Source organism: Manduca sexta, chromosome 20 (genome assembly GCF_014839805.1).
Source record: "Manduca sexta isolate Smith_Timp_Sample1 chromosome 20, JHU_Msex_v1.0, whole genome shotgun sequence".
Lineage (NCBI taxonomy): Eukaryota > Metazoa > Arthropoda > Insecta > Lepidoptera > Sphingidae > Manduca > Manduca sexta.
Genome location: NC_051134.1, coordinates 11,546,758 through 11,570,295, shown reverse-complemented (window position 1 = coordinate 11,570,295; position 23,538 = coordinate 11,546,758). Strand labels below are relative to the sequence as shown.

The window sequence follows — 23,538 nt, the reverse complement described above, 5'->3', positions numbered from 1 at the left end:
TCTACTTAACGCCCCCGCTTATAAAAGGACGTGTTGGGGCGGCAGCGCGAAAAAGGGAAGGGTAGCTCACCCTTGTGCATCTCTATCACACTTGTAAGCTTTAAAAGCTCTGGTCTGGAGAGATCCTCGCATGTTCTGCAGTCTTGGTATATTCCCGCGCCAACGAGTCCGCTGTCGCTAGCCGCTTTCTCCTTCTGATGAACTTATTTAGATTTGCACCCTGTGAGAGAGATAATAATTTACGTCTCATTCTATCACGTGTAAGTGCCTGCATGCGTATGAAGCGCAAGATAATAATGATAATATTTATTTCATAACTTCCCTAAGTTCTGAATCAGTTAACTTAAAATCTATAACACGTAAAAGTTGAAAAAACAATGGATTTCTTACGAACAAACTACTGCGATTTAGTTGCTTCTTTACAAAAATAAAAAAAATCAAAACTCTCAAGTAAAATCTCAGCAAGAATTTATAAAGTTTAAAAATAAATGGAGAGATATGACAACATACTTTTTTATTTTCCACTTGCACCTATCTCATAAAAAAGTTGCGGGATAACGCATCGCTCATCGCTCGCATCAACGTTTTTCGCTCAAGTCGAATCATTATCAATTTGACTTAATTTAAAGTCCGGCTTGGCCGCCTACTAGTACTAAAGCGTTTGTTCTTATAAACACTTATTTTATTTCCATGGTATAATAAATACAGCAGGGTTTACTTATGACGTTATGAAGTTACCAACCTGATTACATAGATAAAGACACGCCATCATCAATTTTAGTTTTGGCTTAAAAAACTTAATAAAGATTATAAAAGAGTAATAACGATTTAAATTTTCTTACTTATAATGAGATGAAAAATGGCTCTAATCTCTAAATATTTTAATGCATTATTTTTCCTAGTATGCAATGGAGCGAGGATGTCGCAGCAGCCAGTGAAAACTACAACAACGACAACCTTGCAGCCGTCTTCAGTGGCGGCCTTCACGCCGGTGACGCTGACGGTAGTGGAAGAGATGCTGACGGCCACCATGCCCCCAGTGTGCGAGGAAGCCACTATCTCCACCAACCCGCTCGGCCGCTTGCGCATGGCCATGAAAAACAGCGTCTACACGCAGATGAATGCCTTCTTCGACGCATTCATCATCTTCTCTAGTGATGAGCATTTGGTACTTAGCCATATTCTAAAGCTTCTTCGTTTTTGTCTTTTACCTATACTATTAATTTAGTTTTAGCAAACAGCTCTACATACAAAGGCTTTAATGGATATATCTTGTTAAGTATAAAAATATTAGATAATAGTATTTATTCAAATGGATGACAGAGTATCTCTATAGTTACGTAATGAAATATTTTTTCCTTAAAACAAACGAATGTCAAATAAGTAATCTACTATCTAGGATATTCAAAAGCCAATGTGTAAAACCCCAAAGAATAAAACAAAATCTAGGCTATTACCGTGTAAAAATATCATTGCGACGGGGCCTATAACTTAATTCAAAACGACTCGATTATCCTTGTATTTAATTTGTGCCCTGAACACTTGCACAATGAAGAATAGAAATAACCTCAGGGACCAGCGGGATTTCCACTACAGGTGTATTAGCCACTATTCGAAGTGATATCACACTAAATACCTACCCTTTCTGACTTCAGAACCAGCCTAAGCTGTTCTAAGCGCGATACTTTTTACAGAGTGAAGAGCCGTCAGCAGATGAGCGTCGTCTTGAATACATCAGTGGGTGGGACGGTCCTGGCACTGGCGTGGTGCTGGCAGACGGCGGCGCGGCGGTGTGGGTGTCTACTGGCGAGATCAGCCGTGCGAGGGCCACGCTCTCCTGCGCCTGGATGGTCATAGACGGCGATGATCCTGGACAGCCTACCATTCCTGAGTGGATTGCTGTGAGTTTAGTGTCATATTTCATATTATAGTTATTGGGAAAATGGAAATACGGACCATTATTTATTACAGTCATTCAAGCCGACTGTTGACTCTGTATGTTTTATATGCATTCATTAAAAACATTTAGTGGTAAAAGCTAGATGTATTCTATGAAAATATATGGTTGTATTTGTTATTATATTGTTATAAATGTTAATTGCTCTACTATAGGAGCGTCTAGGCCGCACTGGGCGTGTGGGTGGGGACGCGCGCCTCACATCAGTGGGAGAATGGCAGTCGCTCTCCACCGCCCTGCAGCGCGAGGGGTTACAGCTCGTCCATATCCCCACTATGATCGACCAACTGTGGAACGATGAGTTGGAGCCAGCACGACGACGGCCGGAATTTTCAAAAATCGTCGCCGTTTTGCATAACATGGAGTACACAGGTTACTTACTATAATCAGTTAATACTTACATGTTTTTTTTTAGTTTTACTCGTCGAGTATTAGAATTTTGAATTATAAATAATATCGGAAAAGAAATACACCCACAATATTTGTAATGCTTGTAAATATCTAAATAAAAAACATATCATAATATAACCTATACTTACAATATATCGTTCTTAAACATTTTAAAATCTTCTATCAGAACTAAGCACATAATTTTAATACGCTAGGACTCAGCTGGCGTGACAAGATAGCCGCCGTCCGCGCAGAGCTGAAAGCAGTCGGCGCCGACGCCATGGTGGTGACTGCACTGGATGAAGTGGCATGGCTCCTCAACGTGCGTGGCAAGGACCTGCCGTACGCGCCGCTGCTCAAGGCTTTCGTCATCGTCAGCGCCAAGGACGTGCGCGTCTTCGCGCCGCCCGGTAAACTATCCATGCCGGTCAGAGACGCCTTGGCTGTGTATAACTGCTACACCAATAATTGTACCAAGTAAGTTTTAAATTTATTTTTAACTTACTGCATACTTTATAAACCAAAACGAATTGCTAATACAGAGAAACATTCTAATAATATCAAGCTCTCTTTATACAGTTAAATACTTAGCATCTAATAGTAATACACTAAAAACTTCAAACTGCGCAGGGTAAACGAATACACAACAATCTACGCGGAGCTTCGTCGATCGACTGAATCCAAGATCCTGATCCCTGCAGCAGGCACCTTCCAGCGAGGAGCCTCGGCAGCCATAGCTCAGAGCATTACCGCGACCAAGCGGATGTTTCTACTCTCACCTATAGTGTACTTAAAGGCTCAGAAGAACGAGGCGGAAGTGAAAGGCATGCGGAAGGCGCATTTGAGAGACGCTGTCGCTATGTGCACGCTTTTAAGTTATTTGGAGGTAGGGTTATACTAATATGGTAGTTAGTCATTAAATTGAAAAGTAAATTTAAAACTTCGTAGAGTTTAAACTGTAAGGTATGACGTACATGCAAAGTTTCTCTCAAAATATTGCAATTAATAATGTACGAGACATTATTAATAGCACTATTCTCAGTTTAGGTTCATATCGAAAGTAGACTAGAAGAGCTATACTCGTACCTTTAATGATATTTTTTTTATTCTAGGGTAAATCAGGCCTTAGTGAAATCTCAGTCGCGAAGACAGTGGACTTGACGCGCGAGACGCAGGCCGGGTTCATTGGTGCAGCCATGAGGACACGTGTCGCTTTCGGGCCGAGCGCTTCTGAGCCTGACTACCGCCCCACCAATGTATCAAACAGACGGATATTTAAAAACTCTACGCTTGTCATACAATCCGGCGGACAATACGATGGTAAGGCACATTAAGAAATATCATACACCTAGGGTAATAAGTAGGCGGGCGATAAATGTGTACTCATGGTGCGAAAAAATATATAATTTTTCTACGTTTCTATCATCTGCACTAGTAGAGTGCGGACACTAAACTGATTTTCTACAGCACGAATTAGCTGGCCCGATCACTGTCCCACAAAAGCCGAAGTAAAGTAACATCTTCGTTGTGGCATTTCGTCTTTTAATGCCATTGCCGGAGTACGTTTAGTTTTCGGGATACCTAATAAATGTAACCTTCCCTTTTTACCTACAGAAGGAACTACGGTAGTAACTCGCACAGTGCATTTCGGATCACCGAATAGGGATGAGCGTCGAGCCTATACAACAGTATTAAGATCCTTAGCTGCTCTAGCCATGCTTACCACCCCTAACGCGCTGCCTGGAGCTCACACAGACCCTGTAGCGAGAGCACCGCTGTGGGCCACAAGACAGGACTACACGCATCCCACGGGACATGGGGTTGGTGCTGCACTTAATCGGAAAGAAGGTATGTAAAATTTCAAATGTTGTCCTTACTAATTTCAAACAAAAAAAAAATTATGTTGATTTACATATTACTTAATGTAGCAAAATCTATTTTAGATAAAAAAGTTATATTCGCAATGAGTATGGCCATTTATACCCAGTGCGAATATACATTTTCTTCATCAAGGCATCATCCAACAAATATGGTCACACCCAATCATGAGTCAATAATGATTAAAATATCGTATCCTTTTTTTTCAATTTCCGTAATTTCCAGATCCTGTCGTGATTGATTACCGCCAGGACACCAATTTGCATACTCTGAGGGAAGGATACTTCATCACAAGTGGTATTTTAATATTTATGTTCAATATTTTATCACGCTTATAACTTTTTGAGATGTTTTAAATTGTTTTTTTTTTTGCAGAACCGGGTTGGTACGAACCAGAGAAATATGGAGTTCGACTTGGGAATGTATTAGAAGTGGTTTCTAAACCGATGGGTTATTTGGCATTCAAAGAGTCCACACTGATTCCTTACGAACCTAAGCTTATAGACAAGAATATGCTGACTGAGTACGAAGTAAGTTTGCAATGACAATTTAATTCGCAAATAATACTTTGATAACCTATGTGACCCAGTGACCCAGACCCAGTTGTAAAAAACTATATGCGGATTTGATTTTGACACCGACATATAAATGTTAATTTAAATATATGAGTCGAATCTGTTTCGTGGGCGTAAAAGTCCCTTCCAGTTTCTGAAACCTATGACAAAAGACATATCTACATCATGCTTTTGATTACACAAATTTGTAAATATTTTCGGAGACAATTCTAAGAGAATGTTTGAACTAGTGTTTTCACAAATTGGGATGTGGCGGGACGAAGATCCGCTACGATTGATTTTAATAATTATATCAATATTTTTTCCAGATCATTTGGCTTAATAGTTACAACGATCGGATAAGGAAAATAGTGGGGCCAGAGCTGATGGACCGGGGTCTTACCGATGTCTACTACTGGATGACGAACAAGACTGTGGCTATCGAACTACCCTCTAAAATGCGGAGACATCATGCTAATGCAGCGGTTTTGTCTTGCACGCTGAGCTCTGTTGCTATTATGCTTGGTTTGATTTTCAAAATGTGTTCTTAATATAACTAATTAAGGCTTAGTATGATTTATTCTCATATTTAAATTATATGTCTAAGGTTATCTAGTTACGAAATTTGGTATGAATAGTGTGTAGAGCAAGAATAATAGCTGTCATTTATATTTTAAGAGCCTTATCATTAAACACATTTGAAAGTGTTTTGCGATTTTATCTCAAATTATAATGAATAGGGAAAAAGTGACAAAACAAGATTCGTTAATTTAACTCTTATTGATAAGGAGTTAAGTGCGTAAGTAAATATTTTTTTATGCAACGGCCACCGACCTTAATTAACAGTAATTAAGAATATGTCTTGAGAATAATTGATTCCAATGATGATTTTGTTAATTTATTAATTTATTTTAATAAAGTAACTAGGCTGTTTCTTTTTAAATAGTGTACAATCTATTAATTTTATTTAATACTTATGTATGCCTAGACCAATACAAATACTAGTATTGAAATTCTACATTCATCATGTACCTATGCATATGTAAAAAAATATTAGTGTATTTCATATTTAAATAGTTAATCTACATATTTAATGCACCTATTAGAGCTGCCCCTATGTCACAGGAAATTAAGGTCATCCCACAACACCCCTCGTGCGTCACGAATAAACAAAACTAATGTTCGGTAGTAAATACTTATAAATTATAATATCAAGTATTACGCGACGTAAATTTATGAAGGTTATTAGACTCTGTCTGATCAATTAGTGCTTTTGAATTTAATATTAACGCAAATAACATTCAAAAAATCCCTTTTGATATTATCTTTAGCAGACGTGTGTAGCAAAAATGGGTTAGTGTATGAACAGTGTACTAGTCGGGCCAAATGCGCCTTCCAAAGTACAAAGTATCCAGAAAAAATATGTTAGTATTACATTAATTATAGATTAATATATATATATATATATATATATATATATATATATATATATATATCCGTGCTTGTAGATATTAGCTACAGGTTAAAATGCTGTACAAAATTGTTGGAACTGTAGACAAAGTATTATATATCTGATATCCATTAACTTCAAATTTAGGTAACTACTTCACATAGTTTCTAACAATGTGCCTTGATATACTTTTTAAAATCTTAAGCTTCTAACTATATTGTAGGGGACTTCACGTAGTATTATTAGTTATTAAATAATAGATTAAATTAAATATATTAATAAGTCAAAATGGAGCACCGAGTGCCTTAAAAAGTAGAGTGTAAAATTGTTTCTTACGTAGTTTCATGTATATACATAAATTATAATATCATTAACTTTTTAATTTAGCTTCGGCAAATATTTAGATACATAAAAATATGTTTTATAATTATTAATATCTGTTTAAATTAGTCTTACACTTTTTATTTGTGTTTAGTTTCAAGTTTAACTGTTAAAATTAAATACACATTATCGTAATTCCCACGCCTCTAGCTATTTGAGTATAAAAAAAATAAAAATTATCGTTAAATGATATTATGCTATGTGTAAATTTGTTTCTTTGCAAATATAAATAATCGTATAAAATTATATAATGAAATGCTTTGTTATTTTCTATTTAGATGAAGTAGTGATATTACATATAGCATGTAGATTGCCTCCCACGCATCACGATACTGGCAATATAGTTGTATAGATTTTTATAATCATTATTTCACTCGTAAAAATGTATTGTAGGTATATATTATGTTAACGATGTAATAAAACAAATACTTGTGAATCAATAGTTTTATTCCATTGGTCCGTGTAAGTATCACACAGGAGTTCTTTACACACATAAATTGCACATAGAAACGTTATCTAAAGCTGAAATCACTTTGCGCTTTACGTTTAGGAACTTTCATTTACACTGACTACCAGACTTAAAAAAACAAGACAAAATATTTTCTAAAGAAATAACTCATGTGAATCTAAAGTGTCATAATAGCTACATGTCAGAAAAAAGAAGAGAAATGCTTGGCTACACGACAAAATACTTGTAAGAAATTACAATAATATCCATTTTGCAAGTTCTCCACAGGAGATAGCTATTATGTAAAAATTATTAATATAGTTTAAGTTTGGAATTTATATAACTACTTGCTTTTACTCACGTGAAAGTTTTCCAGGATAAAAGTCCCGCTATATATTTTCCCGGGATAGAAAGTAGCCTATGTCTTACTCAGGTTTTCAAACTATCTCCATACCAAATTTAATTTAATAAAGCTCTCAGACGGAATAATAATTTTTCCCCCATTTGTGCAACATTTTTCGTTGATACTCCGCTCCTATTGGTCATAGCGCGATGTTATATAGCCTATAGTCTTCCTCGATAAATAGGCTATCCAAGACTAAAATATTTTTTCAATTCGACGCGTTCAAACAAACAAAACACATTACAAAGTATCACCTCGTAGTAAGTCGAATTTCAAATATATTACTCAAATGAGTTATTAAATGATAAATACTTTCGTTCCATTGCAGTCATTTACTTAAACAACTTTCAAGACCTGTTATTTTTAGATCATATAAATTGTTGACCCTAATACACGTCCTTTAATTGAATATTATAATATATGATATTTGTATGATATGTCCTACGACATGTAGATGCTTAAAGCATTAATTGTGGATAGGGTGCGTTTCCACTAAAAATATGTGTAGCTAAACTTTTAACGGTGAACATTTTCTATTATAGTTCGGTTACCTAAAGCTGGCTGGTTCAATGTTCGTAGTACTGACAATACGATTTTACATAGTATTTTAATAATAATAATGTTAGTATAATAGTAGAGACTGATGAATGAATCCTTAGTAACCTAATTTCAACCACGGCGGCCAATCTCAGCGGAGATCAGCCAGGTACGTAGGAGTTATTATAGTGCACAAGTGTGCACAATACACAAGTGCAGTCCGTTTCTTCACTGACAGTCCCGTGAGACAGCATTCCGACATGACCGGATAGATATCAGACGCAGAACCAACGGCTTCCCAAGGCACAGGGGTATCACACTGCCAAATTCCCGACTTCGAGCTGCGACTGGATTTTTAAGAAAAACCCAGTCACAATTATTTTTTCGGCCCGACTCGGAATTCGAATCCAGGACCTCAGCGCGGTAGCCATCACCGAGGCAATCAGAGATACATATATGCAAACAAATCACGCTGTATTTTTTATTTCGCTGATGCGTGAACAATGTGCCATGACCGACGAGCTAATTCACAGACACTACACACGTACAACATGTGAATATGTTGTATACAGCTTTAGATAATTATCGACTTAACACTTTACTATCACGGTTCCGTTAGGGTTATATTTCGGCCTTTAAAATTTCGTCATATTAAATTTTTAAGGCCGAAATATCCATGCATATTAATTATTTTTACGTTTTTCTTTCAACTGCGAGAACTAATCACTAACTAGACGTGAATTTAAATTCTTTACTTGTCAATACTTGTTTAGTTACCCAGATTAAAGGTGAAACAAAATGTATGAAAAATGGACCTTAAGCTATAACCTTAAGCGCCTATGACATTTGTTTGTGATATTTGTTTCTCTCGAAGATTCTGTTGGACACACACCCTAATACAATTTCCTACTTACGTTACTAAAATGATATTTAGGTATAAAAATATCATTTCAATGAACCTCAGTCATGAATTGTTAAACATATTGTATTTGTCACAATATCATAACACGTCAACCGCTCTATACATACTCCCGTACATATTTAATACCATACGAACGCGCTAAAGAAATTCCAGCTTTATTACCTTGTCATACACTACATGGCACACATACCTAAATTTAATTTAACATGTGTGCATAAATTCGTGAAGCGCAAGCTTTGCACGTGAATTGTCGCGTTAAAACAATACCTCGCTAATATAAATTAAACAATTTTTATTAAAAAATAAAAATCAACATAAGGTACAACACATTTATATGTAGGGATATTTAAAAAGATATTTTGGAATTAAATTTGGAACCAGTGGCGTAGCTTGTATAAGAGGGGCCCTATATCAAACTTTGGGGCAATGCTACGTCTTAGGCGCCCGCTTAGTGTAATGTAGGCCCCCTAAAGCTAGGAGGCCCTGTATCATTGATACGGCTGATACGACAGTAGCTACGCCCCTGTTTGGAAACCTTAATCTCTGCCACTCTACTTACGAAATAAATTATAATATCCCTACATAACATGCGTTTACATAACTTACATAAAACAAATTATGACGTCAGATAAAGTCTGGACACAAACTCAACAGTAAAGTATAATGATTTCCTCAGATATAAACATTTATTCAATAATAATAAACTTCAGTCTTCAAGCTGTGTCTCTTATTTACTATCCGAAACTAATGCGATCGCGATAACACCACAACCGTTATTTGAATTAATTTAATCTGAAACAGTTTCATTTCTATTTTTTACAAAAATAGTTATTTTATATGAAGTTTAGCAATATGTTAATTAATTCCTTCCTAGCCGAAATTCGGCCTGGACTGCCAATCTTGAGATATAAACCAAGTATGCAGGACATATTATAGTGCACAAGTATATGCGCAATACACAGGTGCACTCTCTGTTCCTTCATTCTCATATCCGAATAGTTATTTGCTATTTGTTTTACAAACATAAGTAAACGATTCACTGCAAGTGGTGTGCAATTATCGCGATCATCTACCTCATACACAATCTATGACTGCTTTAAATACAAATTCTAAACATTCAATTATCATACTGTACAGTGTACATTGTGTTATGTTACTATTTATGTCCACAACACACATTTTAACTATATATTCAACTGTGCCTCACAACTTAATATGCCGTATTTTTAACCGTAAATTGCATAATAAATATTTACATTACTAACAGTTTTTGAAAACATATGGCGTAGCAGGAAGAATGGCAATAATAACTTGTTATAAAAGAAAAATAATTAGCATTTAGTGATAACGAAATCGATAATTGGAAATATGGCTTAGAAAATATAAAATAGTTTCGTATTGCGGCACTATACTTTGTAAAATTTAGGATGAGCCTCATGAGAGCTGTCATTAAAATCACGCCTATAAAGTATTGGATTTTTATATGGTACAATGTACGTGAAGAAATATCATACTTTTGTGCAACTGCAATCTTAGTATCGCTCCTTACCACCTATTATAAGTTATCGATTTAGCGCACAAAATAAATCGAATAAAAAAATTATCTTATTTAAAAAATGTGTTCAGCCTTAAAACACCTTTAAACGAATTAAAATGTACAACATATTCTTGCTGGTTAATTTCTTCGAAATATTAATAGTTAGGTTCTCTTAATTATCAACTCAAACATAAAAATCGATACAGATACAAATTGTAACAATAATCGATACTAATGTATTTATAATATGCTCCCAACCCAGACACGTCACTTTGACAGGTGTCACAGGACTCATTCTTAATTTTACATAGTGTAACATTATATTTCGAATTATCGAGCTAATATCATTTAGATGAGATATTTCTTTGAATCAAGGATGTTTTCATTCAATTTTCTATCTTATTTTCAAATTATAGAGTTCATATAATGAAGTTATTATACCAATTGTATGCAATGACCCATAGTTTTTTTTATTTTCTCAACATAAACAAACGTGTGTGAAATGTGCAATATTAAAATAACATGCAGTGTACGCGACATTACTGTCTCTGTAAGCAGGCACTCAAATTGAAAATAAATGTTTTATAAACGCGACTTTATGAATTATATAGTGTCAATATCTTATCACAATAATGGGATACCTTTACAAATTATCTACCGCCAAATATATAATATTTTAGTAAAATATTGAAATTCATATGTTTTGTCATTAAATAAATTATATAGTACATTATGCCAGGAAACTATAATTTTATAAATAATCCTATTAAAAAATTTAATATTGGCAACTCGGTGGCGTAGCGTAGTTTGAAAGATAGGAGGGGGGTGTAAGTCCGCCCCAGGCAGCACTTTTCAACCTTTAAACTTTTGTTGATCGTACTATTGTCTAAATGGGCTCGTGTGACTTATTTTTGTTTTGCCAAAGTTTATTTTTTTTATCGTTTTTTTGGTCTCGCACGGTCCCTTTAGATAGCAAACATTGGGTTTGTCCTAAACGGCAAAAATTCACACTACGCCACTGTGGCAACAACTCTAACGTAAACAAACAACCGTGTGACGTTATTAACAAAACACATAAATGCAAATACGGCGAGCGGTGCGCAAATAATACTCTCGTAAGCGGTGGCGGGTGAGGTGTTTGAACGTAGAGATGAACGTTCATCTCCTGAGGTCCACCATCTCTATCGGTGCTGTGTCGTCCACGCGGATGTGAGCTACGTTCTGAAAATGGGTAATGGCTGTCTTAAAATCCTTTCTCATGTGATACAAGATGCAACTCGCTCAAACTTTGCGACCACGGGTATACACTCGATGTTACCTTAATTTAACCGACTTAAAAAAAAGGTTCTCAATTAGACACGTAATTTTTTTAATGTTTGTTACCTAAAAACTCAATCCTTTATTAAACTAATTGGATTTTTTTTTAATGCGATTTCATTAATGGTCATTTTATTATTTTATTGGTCTTATCATAGACAGGAATTAGTTTTTTTCTGTCATGAAATGTTTACTACTACTAGTAACCCTCAGGCAATTAAGTTATAACCAGCAGCCTTTATTCATCAAATCATACTAGTGCGTACATTCTTCCGCGGCAGTAATGCCATACCAGAAGGGACCTTATATTAATTGGTTCTAAAATTATAAGAGCAACGTAATCTGTACTCACGTGGAATAGCGGCGGGTCGTTGGGATGTGGATGGAACCCAGTCTGCCGGCAGTTTGCGATGAACTGCATGCCGTAGTCGGGCGTCAGCGCGAAGTAACCGGTCCTGGAAATAATAAATACTATTCCTATCGCCCTGATTATGTTTAGGTAAAAATATTATTATGGAATAAAACGAGCTGCATTGCTGTTTGGAAGTTCCCATAACTGCATATAAATGTACATTCAAAATCAGTTCAGCCTTTCTACAGTTGGCCTAGACGAATAGACAAAGAAAATTATTGTTTACGTTTTAGCAAAGTTATAACCAGATAAGACTGAAAATAACAATTAATTTATATGACAATTAATAAATTATATTTTATCCTAATCCATATTGAGAAATAGTGTTTTAAACATAACTCACTCGTTGTATTTAGGTGCGCAGACTATCGCGATCGCCTCGGGCATCATCAACTGATACGAACACTGGGTGTGGAGATCCACTGACGACAAGAACGCCGTCTGAGTGGGATGTGTCTGTAAATAAATTATTTATATACATAAAGTCCATAAGTATACAGAGGACTCAGGTTAGATACTGTCCTGTGATGTGACCTTAAAATACTTTCAGCGCCCAAAAAGTTATACTTCCAAGAACACCAACTTTCTTTTTGGTTTGTATGCTAAAAGATCCAAACCACATTACAAATAGACAGTAGATGTATAGGTTTGTTTATAATTTGACATTATGGTGTTAATGTAAAACCTGTAAATTTATTTATCTATACTTTTAATATAATAATACAACCTGATGCGACTGTTTGGAAGAAAAGTAATAAAAAAGGAAGAGTTATCATCGTTTTAAGATTTGTAATTTACTTGAAAATCTTGGTTAGTATTCTTTTACGGTTAAAGAATTCCACATGGGTGGCGTTGCGGGCAAAAGCTAGTAAATAAATAAATGTATGACGTCTCACATGTATCCAGCCGAGCGTGATGAGGTTGTGCTGGTCCTGGTAGTGGAAGATGTCCTCCTCGTTGTTGGTGCTGCAGGAGTCGGGCGTGCCGCTCTGCTTGGGCACCACCACGTGCGTCACCTTCAACTGGTCTCGCTCCTGCATCAATTACCAGTTATTATTTACCGCTACAGCCCAGTGTTTGAGAATGTTTTTATTTCCAACCCACAAGGATTATGATATAAAATTAAGGCACAGCACAAGTGTTTGGGAACATTAAATTGTGGGTAATGAGATTATGACAGTGAGAGATTTTATACCAAATTTAAGAATTTAAACAACAGTTTATAGCAATTTGATTATACACTAATGTAATGTAATGTGTAAGCCACCCTAAAAATATATATAGAAAAATTAATTAAATTGATTTTATTGAATGAGAAATGAAAAAGACGTTGTGATCGTTACTATGCATTACATGTTTTAATATAACATTACGCCGAGTATTCATTTCAATGTCAATCATTACGACAAAGTAAGAATGTATAAATATATAAATCTGTACGTACGAGTATCCCAGCGAGTATGCCACAGGTCTCGATGTTTCTCGCGGTGTTGTCGGCCGCGAGGCGGAGGAACTTTCCGAGTACAGCCGCGGGCACCACCACAGTTCGGAGTCTATGCGCCCCGTACAACGATGGCATCACATCACTGATGTTTTCACTGCCAAATTCATACGGTACTTGAATACAATAATACATTTTCTTTATTATCTATCTTGGATACAAACAGTGTCCATGAACTACTAAAACCGACTGACATTTAGACGCATATAACCGGCTGAAATCTAACATTAATAAATATGAGGCACTTATACAAATTCTTATCTCAGCGTTCTGTTTTTGGATTCAAATACCTTACGTAATATATTCAAATATTAAAATCTATTGGTATATCTTTTTAGTATTCAAATATTAAAAAAATATACCAATAGATTTTATTTTATAGTTTTCGTTTTTTTTGTGGAGTTTTTTTACTGGTGATAGGTCTCTCATATATGAGAGTCCACCTGGGTAGGTACAGCCGCAATGTCTATTTCTGCCGCCAAGCAACTGTGTGTAGACACGGTTGTGTTCCCATTCGAAGGACATTGTAGCTAGTGTAACTACTGGACATGATAAGACTTAACAACTCATGTCTCAGGATAGCGAGCGAATACCAAGCAATACTTTGTAATTCAAGGTGTTAGAAGATGTTTCTACTGTTTATGGGCGGTTGTATCGCTTACCATCAGGCAAACGGCACGCTTGTCTGGTCATTCAAGGCAATAAAAAAGAAACAAAAATATGTTTGGAGTAAAAGTTCATCACACCCATAAAAAGCAACAATATAAGAGGTCCACAAGCTGTTTGTTGATGAAAGAAGATATGATTCAATAGCTGTGGGTCTTTATTTTTATTAAACCCACTAGAGATCTATCCAAAATTTCAAATCGATAATTCGGGAAATGTAATGCACAACTTGTAATTGCAAAAGGCTCTATTTTGCAGTTAATGAGATTGTCAAAGAACACTTATTTTTCTTTTTATTAAATTTACATTTCAATGCCTTTGTCGACCTAATCTAGCTTTTCTATAAAAATACAACTTTTCATGGATATTTGTGTCCACGAACCATACCATTACGATCAGATAACCAATATCTCATTAATCATTAACCAGCGAAAAAAAAAAACAATATATCGGTAAACAGACCTGTGCGGCCTGGAGGGCGGTATGAGCGGCGGCGCGGGCTGGTAGTGCTGCGGCGGCGCGCGCGGCGGCTCGGCCGCGAAGTCGTCCGGGTACCGGACGCCCGACACCGCCGGCGCCGACGGCGACACCGCCCACTGGTCCTGGACACAAAATAATAAACATTTTTTTGTATTAGTATGGCCATGGGCGTACTGGGGAGAAGAAACTACTGCGCTCCTGAGATTTCCCCACAAATACACACTTTTGTATGTAATTATTTTCTTGTTATTATTATGTAATACTCGTTATTGGCGACATAGTTTCATTCAGCCACAATTAAACCAGACTTGACAAACACAAGCAAGGTCATATAAATTATGAACTCCCTGTGACATCACAAATATAATATTATATGCAAAAACAGTTTGATATTGATGCAATCAACACATTTATAATTACAGCTTAGGCAAGTCATTCATACTGCAACTGCAATAGAAGCTTGACCTTTTACGCAGTAGTCATTATTTTGTAATAGTTAAAAAATTATACAAGTCACCTTTAGTATAGAAACAATATTTACATGTTAACTTATCACAAATATAACACACAGCGTGTTGTTCTTTGCATTGTTGTTAATCCAAGAGATGGTCTACATGTGTGGCAAATTTCATCTAAACTTGTTCAATGGTTTTTACACTCACTTCTAATATGCATATAAACTATGTAACTACTATACAACTATCACATTCACGATACTACTAAGATCAATATACTCACTGCATGTAAAAGATGTGGTGTTGTATTAGCATCTTTCTTGTCCTCATCTGCCTGTAGGCGTTCTGCCAGTTTGGCATCTTCTATCTCCTGTTTCCTCCTTTCTTCTTCAGCTATACGCCTCTTCTCCTAAAAGTTAAATCAATATGCTTGTACAGATTTAAGACAAGATTTCATTTACAAAATATATTAAATTTAGTGCACCACTTTGAAGTCTACAGTGTGAATGTTTCTAGCTATGAGTTAACATTGGTAAAAATAATATTATCATTATGGTAAAAATAGTTAACTTGTATATTCATAAATTGTATTTTTTTATACAAATAATGTCTGATGCAATTCTTATTGTTAGTTGTGGTTGTCTGTAACCGGTAATATGATAGTGCTAGTTCTTTTTTAGTATTTGATATATCACCAACTGGCTATTATAAAATCTTTGTGATTAAGTTTTATATTTGCCATGGTTTGTTTGAGGTACAAGTTTGATTTAAGTAAGTGATAATAATAGCTTTGAAATTGAGTATTCTTGTGTATATAAATTTCATAATATCATATTTTCTCATGTAATATTGTTAAAGGTTACCTCATTTTCCTTATACAAAGCATGTTCTTTAGCATACTGATCCAACAGTTTCTGCTTTAGTTTCTCTGCCTTTGGCATCACCTCTTTCAACTTGGCTTGGTTCACTGCCTTCACTTGTGCTGGGACTGATGCATACTCGGGATGTTTACGGATCTTCTCCAAGAACAAAGTCATGAACTTCATATACAAGATGTAAGCATTCTCAAGACTCCCTTCAGCCAAGTACACATTCGCCATCCGCACCATTTCTAAGCCTGATCGGTAGTACCTGATACATGGGTTGTGATACTATTAACCCGTCATGACTTGTCAAAATTTTATTTTCAAATATGTACAGGTAGCTGAATGTTTGCCGGCAACATTAACAGCTACGCGTGTGACGGAAAAATAACCTTATTATGTAGTATATAAGGTTATAATCCCGTGACACACGCAAATGTCATGTAGCTGTCTTGGCTCGCCGGCGAGCCACGAGAGACCAAGAGTTAATGAGAATATATCAAAAGTGTTACAACAAGAATTCCTAATATCAATACTCATTTCTTGTAAATGTGTGTAAGCTTAGGTAGTATATAGTCAGTATAATAATATATTGTGAAGTGCAAACCAAATTCGGTATTAACAAAGTAGCGTTAATAATATCAGTACAAAAAATGACTCATATACCTATAAGTATAGTAAAGAGTACAAGCACTGTATATAACCATTAGTAACTTTTTGCCATAAAATTATAAACTGTAATCTACAAATACCTTCTCGGCGGCACATTCTGGTCCACTTCTACCAGAGTACCGTAGTTTGCCAGTTGTTTTACCCGTACTGCAGGTTCTAAAGAAGTCAAATCGACTTGCTTCGTACGTTTTTCTTCCGCCTGCATCTTAGCCAAAACTATTTTCGTAATTAACACAAGTGTAAATAACTATTGTCTTCGAATGATTTAAGAATAGTTACACTTCTTACTCTGAAGACGAAATAAAAATAAAGAAAACAAACTAAACAAATCCCTGACTGACGGATTGTCAAAATATCTCGATCTCTGCTGTCAAGTGTCAATATTTTTTTCTTCGTTCTTAGAGGACAGGCTATAGTCTTTCGACCATACTGCCTAGTCTTACGTATGTTGTTAAGTGTCAAATGTGTAGTCTATTAGAGATGTAAACATATAAATAATGTAAGTCTCAGAAACTTAATTTCGTGTGTTATATCGATTTTTAAATTAATTAATAAAATCGCTTTTTTTTCTACTTTTGTTTCATATTTTCTAATTCTGTCAGAAAAGATTTTATCTCACCAAAGTCAAAGATTAAGTGTAGGTGGTGGTAGGTCTCTCATATATGAGAGTCTGCCTGGGTAGGAACCACCGCAATGTATATTTTTGCCGCAAAGCAACAGTGTGTATTCACTGTTATGTTTCGATTTTAAAGGACACTGTAGCTGATGTAACTATTGGACATAATAAAACTTAACATCTTATGTCTCAGGATGGCGAGCGCAATGGAATACTAAACAATACTTTGTAATTCAAGATGTTGGATGGTGACTCTGTTTATGGGCGGTCGTAGCGCTTACCATCAGGCGAACGGCAAGCTCGTCTCGTTATACAAAGCAATTAATTTAAAAAAAATGTCCCTCTATATATTTTGTCGGGATAGAAAGTAATCTATGTCCTTCGTGATGGACGGCAACGTGGAAGGTAGGCCTTATGCTGTCGTCGACACCGACGCCTATAAAATTGAACTTATAACTTAACTCAATAAAAAAATACGACCGTGTATGTAAAATATTTTTCACATTTTGCGATTTCACAAAGGAATCAAGACCTATAGGAAACTTCTCGTTGACCTAGGATCATAAAATTTGACAAGAAGCAATATTTTACAGCACATGTAAAAATAAATTTTAAAAACCATAAATATAGGCACTTCAATAAGAAAAAAAAGGGAATTTACTATTACAAACTTATTATTTGCGGTTGGTGCGATAACCGTGTTTAGGGATCAAACGGCAAAGTTAAATTTGCCATATTTGAACTTACATAAACACTCAGATACGTTACCTATAAGTGTGTACGGAGCCATCACATCGCGCCGCGCCGAGTCGCGTCGGTGCGCGAGTCCGACTCGCGTTGGTCCGGTTTTTATTCTTTACGTTTATCACATATTTATCGTATACAAATTCTAATACAGAGGTTAAAATCCAGTAAAAAATCAACAGGCTATAAATAAGCCTTAGAGTTTCGGTAGGAGTGTCAAGAAACGATAAAGGCTCAATATGCGCACATGACGTCATCAAGAATTAGGATGTGTGCGAAAGAATATTGGGGCGATATGTCCACTATTCCTACACATTTCAATTCTTAATATTATGAATTACTGCCACATTTTTTGCCAGTTTTAATACAGTTTTCACAGAATAGCTTCTTTTTCGTACGTTTTACTGTTACTTATAGAATAAAGTAGAAAATCAAACATAGGAAAATACCTCTCTACGTAATCATTCAAACTGGTGCGCCTCTTGTTTTTTTGTACACTTTGTATATTAATTATATGTACCTACTTTATAAACTCTACATAACTACGGTTCGACTCAGCTTCTTTATAACTAATCTAGAAGGCATTTTTTTATTATAAACCAAACGTTGCGAACTTTCGCCCGACCGGAATCTAATAGCAAAGTATGCATCAATATTAAAAAATGCACAATATGCAATAGTACATTTTTAAGGGAATTTCAATTAATTGATGACGAATGAATTTAAGAACTACATTAGGTAATAACTAATTTATTTTAAGCATTGCCAAAATAATTCGGAAAAAATATAACACCCGAACATGACAGGACACCAAACACAAAAAGAAAGTGTGTAAACCGCCATATGCCATGTGCTTTTAATGCAATTGAACCAAACCGTAAAACATGGATACAAGCATGGACAATGTTGATATAACCAAGGAAATTGTTTCTGTTGCAATGTGAGCCAATACATGTCACATTTAATCTCATCTTTCCAAGCCACATCTTCAGTTTCATCTACAACACGCTCAAGCTCGTCCCAGGAACACCGGATGTAGTTCCATAATCTTTTTAAATATGATTTCTCTTTCTTTCGATGTTTATTACTGACGCATCGAGGATGGACTTTTTTATTATGACAGGAACGATTCACTTCTTTTAAAGAAATATTATTCTGCTTCCGGCGTTCACACAACTCGCAGCAATTTGGTAAACGTTGAGTAAACCTAGATTTACATTTGCGTTTAGCAATGTTATTATTTAAAGGTAGAGGTGACGATCGAGAGTTACGGAGACAAGGTGGGTACTTAACTGGTAGTTTTTCACACGGTCTGATATGAGAATCGTAAGGCATTGGATGAGATTTAGATCTTATTCGTGGTCTATGAACTTCATGCTTTAAAGATTTTCCCTCACCATTGAGCCTTTGAGAACGCCTATATACATGTTTACGCATTTTTGTATTCTGGCTTTGATTCTTTTTAGTTTCAGGGTGGTGTAATGTTGTATCTATGTTTATATCTTTTTCAGCCTTACGTAATTTACAACCACAACATTTTTTTATAATATTTTTCTTTCGTCCTGTATTCTGACCCGGCATCGAGTTAGGGTCTTGAAATTCCTCAACGTCACCATTATACAAATGAAGATTTTTATCACGAATGGGTTTCATTCTCCAGCCTCTATGATCTGTATAAAAGAGTGTATACTTTTTTTTGGGATCAGGACATCCACGTGAATAACTGGCCGGTCTATCCTGCAAGTGCTCGTCTTCCTCATTACTACGCAGTAAAGATAACATTGCTTTAATCGAATAGGCAGCTTTATCGCCCAAGCATTTCACACCGCCCATAATGTGACACAGTGGTGTTTGTTTATGAAGACACTCCTCGTTTTCACACCCACTTGTTTTAATGTATTGAGGTCTTAATGGATATGTTAATATCCAGCACAGCAGAACTGTAATAATACACGGACTCCAAGCAATAACCACCAAACCCAATAAAATGCACTTAAAAATGGTTCGTATTTTATTTTGAAGATTTCTTGACGATGTATGATTTGAAAATATTTTCTTGGTAGCTCCAAGAGAGTGGCATGGAACATCTCTCTTCCGTATTGATTTTGGGATTTTGCATATTCGGCAAAAGGGGCCAGATGCTCTTTTAGCGCGAGTTGGTTTCATACTCGTACAAGTATTACATAAAGAACGACTGGTAGCGACTGCAGCATCGCCCACATTTTTTTTACGCACTTGCAAACGCGACGGAGTAACTGAAACTTGTTGATTTACACAATTGCAATCGGGAAAATAAGCCGATGGGTATTTTGGAATATTTTTTGGATTTACAATAGGCTTTCCACGAAATGTAGAATGGTTATTATCCGGGAAACATACTAAATTATAATGTTGCGCTCTCGTACATACACAACAGTCGGATTCAGATTTTACATCTCTTATTTTACTTGGTTTCAAAATCTTTACTGACTGGTGTTCAATAACTGATTTAGGTTCTGTTTTTGGTTGCGATAATTTATGAATTTTATTAAGTCTTGATTGCAGTTTGCTAAATTTTTTCGTAATGCATCCTTTATCACATCGATATTGCTTAGTGGTGTGATCATAGGAACACTTTCTATTTTGGAAACCAAAAACATCATAACAAGAATTTGATTTTTTTCTTAACGTGCCCACTTTCGTGTTTCTAAGTTTCGTTGAACAATAAACATTTCTATCTCTTTTTGTAAGTCTGGACACTTCGCTAGCGAATAATACTTTTATTTCCTTGTTTCTGTCGAGTATTTTTTTTCCTTTCATCAATTTAGAAAAACATTCCGAATTAAATAAGTTGTGCTTATAATTAAAATTATTTTTGATATCATCGAAGCTTATAGCTTTTCTTCGCACGTGCTTTATAATTTTTTTCTCTGTAAAAATATTTACTACTTGAGTAACTATAGCCTAGAGAAAAAAAATTTAAGTATAAGTAATATGTAAAAATAAAGAAAAATCTATATACCGGCGAAACTGCACAAAATGAAAATTCACTACAATGTAATGCATAAACAAACAATAAATGGGGTTTCTCCTTTAATGTAAACAGAAGTATACCTTTTGAAAAACCCTTCAATGGCTCACTTTTAGACTTATGTATATTAAATGCACCTAGAATTTTTTGTTTCGTATTATGTGTTGAATTATGATGTTCCATTTTTTTTCCAGTTTCATTTATAATGAAGCAATTCGTTTCTTTTGTAACATCACCAATAATTTCATTCACATTAAAATTATTTTCGGTGCTTCTATCAAATTTAACAACTTTTAAACGGTGTAAATCCATACTTTCATTTTCACTTCATTTGCTATTTTGTACTATTGAATGACTTCTTAAACATAACCATAAGATTGTAAAAAAGCGTTGTATAAAAATATAAATTAAAATAAATAAATAAATATAAAAACTGACGCAAAATAAAAATCAATCAAAAATTATAAGTGACATGAAGCGTAGCTTCTCTAAGTAATCTGAGGTCAGAATCTGAGGTGACATATAGATTCTTTATGGTTAGCCATTCAGATGCTATGGAAACTTTCCCTTTGAGTTTTACGTAGTTTCTTCATATGCATGAAATATGCAAAAAACACATTTAAAAAATATTAAACAAAGTAAACACGGGGTCCATAATAAAAATCCAGCGATGCATAAGAATAAATGTCCGACATTCTCCCACGGCGTACAAGGACCCTGATATTGAGGATAAATTTTTGGACAGTAACCGCGGTTAAATAATTGAGAACTTTGTCTTGAAGACATCAGATAACAGTCACCAGCCGCCCTGGTCCATTCGCTGAAACTTCGCCTTCTAATCATTTGTGGTTCGTAGCTATAAGGACTAAAATTCCGTGGATATGCAATTCCTTTTGCTTTATTTAACGTGTCATGTGCAAACGGCCGACCCTTAATCCATTTTGAATATGACTCATATTCAATTCTGGGTCGAAGTTTCTTTTTTATCAAATTTTGTGAACTTGTACCCAAACGAAATAAAATGTGCCCAAAAGTGCGAAATAAATTAAAAAAATCGTGTTTATAAATGGACTCAGCTCTTCGAACTTTAATTTTTCGAACTTTTCGTTTTCGTGCATTAATTGGCTTGTTATTACATTTCTTGCACTTCTTATTTCCGGTCGCAGCCAAAAGGAACAACAATTTTTTGCGTTCTCTCCGTAATTTGGTCGCTGCTCTTAAATCTAATTTCGCTCTGCGTTTGGTATGTCTTTTGAATTTTTTAATCTTTAGGTTTAAAATCTTTTCTTTTTTGTGTAACGCTCTTTCTTTGAGTCTTACTTTTAATTCCCTTCTCATTAATTCATTGTAATATTTATCAGTTAAAACTTTCTCACCATTAACATAACTATTACATCGCTTTGAACAGAAAGGCATGGTCGTACTTATTTTATTTACTTAAGCAATATAGATGATAAACTAAGTATGTAGAAATATACGTCTCATGCAGTGTTCCTTCGTTATGCTATTTATAAAGACATTTCAAATCAACATATTAATTAGGTTCAGCAAGATCACATATACGTTTCGTAACCAAGAATCGGTTAGATTCAGAATATTGTCACATATTTTTTAACGTTTACTGATTTCATTTTTTATAACATTTTATCATTTTTTATTTATCATTCTTAGAATCAGTTGTTTATATTTACATATTTATGTCAGGCATTAGTCAGTCATAGAGTTCATAAAAAGTTTGCATAAAATCTACAAAGTTTATAATAAGAAATATACTTAAAAGTAACAGTAACCTCGTTTCGGATGCCACAAACCTTTAATTATATTATTGAAACAGTTGAAATATGTGTACATACATATTTACTTATAATCATGGTCCTCCTGGCTAAATTTGAAGAGCCCCTTATTAAGGATGAAAATCAATAGCTATAAAGAAAAGAATCTAGCTATAAAGATTTCTTTGCCGATACATAGCCCCGGTCCCAATAATCTACTCATTAAATATTACAATTTACAATGTGGGCGGATGGGTCTTGGGCACATTTTTTTCATGTCACTACTACAATTAGTATATACTATTGTCCTTCAGTTGCGCCTACACGACATCCACCGCCACGTAACGGCTTCTATTAGATACTAATCTTGGCTGGAAGATGCACGGTTTCGCGTGGGACCGAGTTCAGGCCCCAGGTCATAGGTCCACTGACACGGAACGAAGAAGCCTCTAGCAATACGCCTACTTGTTTTAACACAAATATTAAAGTGGAATTATTGGGTATGTTTGTTAACGAAATTTAACACTTTCCTGATGCTGCTGTATAAATTCTTCTTTGATGTAAACTAACACG

The 23,538-nt window shown here is 35.2% G+C and overlaps 3 protein-coding genes across 4 annotated transcripts in view; 1 reads left to right on the top strand and 2 right to left on the bottom strand.

Moving 5' to 3' along the window:
- The window catches only part of LOC115448216 (xaa-Pro aminopeptidase 1), a 46,460-nt gene extending 40,974 nt beyond the window's left edge, over nucleotides 1-5,486 (top strand). Inside the window, exons 2-11 of the mRNA XM_030175570.2 lie at nucleotides 903-1,168; nucleotides 1,695-1,901; nucleotides 2,113-2,329; nucleotides 2,563-2,824; nucleotides 2,978-3,233; nucleotides 3,460-3,667; nucleotides 3,962-4,195; nucleotides 4,451-4,522; nucleotides 4,601-4,755; nucleotides 5,109-5,486. Coding sequence (XP_030031430.1) covers nucleotides 903-1,168; nucleotides 1,695-1,901; nucleotides 2,113-2,329; nucleotides 2,563-2,824; nucleotides 2,978-3,233; nucleotides 3,460-3,667; nucleotides 3,962-4,195; nucleotides 4,451-4,522; nucleotides 4,601-4,755; nucleotides 5,109-5,330 — 2,099 coding nt within the window. The 3' untranslated portion in view covers nucleotides 5,331-5,486. The remainder of the gene's footprint in view (nucleotides 1-902; nucleotides 1,169-1,694; nucleotides 1,902-2,112; nucleotides 2,330-2,562; nucleotides 2,825-2,977; nucleotides 3,234-3,459; nucleotides 3,668-3,961; nucleotides 4,196-4,450; nucleotides 4,523-4,600; nucleotides 4,756-5,108) is intronic.
- A 1,553-nt stretch (nucleotides 5,487-7,039) lies between these two features.
- On the bottom strand, nucleotides 7,040-17,244 carry LOC115448211 (STAM-binding protein-like A). Its single transcript, XM_037440630.1, has 9 exons — nucleotides 16,904-17,244; nucleotides 16,152-16,419; nucleotides 15,572-15,697; nucleotides 14,816-14,955; nucleotides 13,631-13,784; nucleotides 13,083-13,220; nucleotides 12,530-12,642; nucleotides 12,127-12,229; nucleotides 7,040-11,678 (listed from the first exon to the last, which is right to left on the bottom strand). The coding sequence occupies exons 1-9, from the start codon at nucleotides 17,026-17,028 to the stop codon at nucleotides 11,616-11,618; spliced, it is 1,230 nt and encodes a 409-aa protein (XP_037296527.1). The 5' UTR covers nucleotides 17,029-17,244; the 3' UTR covers nucleotides 7,040-11,615.
- An 864-nt stretch (nucleotides 17,245-18,108) lies between these two features.
- Nucleotides 18,109-22,895, bottom strand: LOC115448204. 2 transcript variants are annotated; one of them, XM_030175557.2, is made up of 2 exons: nucleotides 21,277-22,895; nucleotides 18,109-21,126 (listed from the first exon to the last, which is right to left on the bottom strand). In XM_030175557.2, the coding sequence occupies exon 2, from the start codon at nucleotides 20,980-20,982 to the stop codon at nucleotides 18,934-18,936; it is 2,049 nt and encodes a 682-aa protein (XP_030031417.1). In that variant the 5' UTR covers nucleotides 20,983-21,126; nucleotides 21,277-22,895; the 3' UTR covers nucleotides 18,109-18,933. The 2 variants fall into 2 exon arrangements, with proteins under 2 accessions (XP_030031417.1, XP_030031416.1); XM_030175556.2 differs by having other exon boundaries at nucleotides 18,109-21,092.
- Nucleotides 22,896-23,538: the final 643 nt, after the last annotated feature.

Coding starts and splice junctions, on each gene's coding strand:
- LOC115448211 (XM_037440630.1), bottom strand. CDS start 17,028: ATGCAGGCGGAAGAAAAACGTACGAAGCAAGTCGATTTGACTTCTTTA. Junction 13,221..13,630: donor GCATACTCGCTGGGATACTC/GTACGTACAGAT, acceptor TAATTGATGCAG/GAGCGAGACCAGTTGAAGGT. Junction 11,679..12,126: donor ACGACCCGCCGCTATTCCAC/GTGAGTACAGAT, acceptor ACCCATTTTCAG/AACGTAGCTCACATCCGCGT.
- LOC115448204 (XM_030175556.2), bottom strand. CDS start 21,505: ATGGATTTACACCGTTTAAAAGTTGTTAAATTTGATAGAAGCACCGAA. Junction 21,093..21,276: donor ATTGAAGGGTTTTTCAAAAG/GTATACTTCTGT, acceptor ATATTTTTACAG/AGAAAAAAATTATAAAGCAC.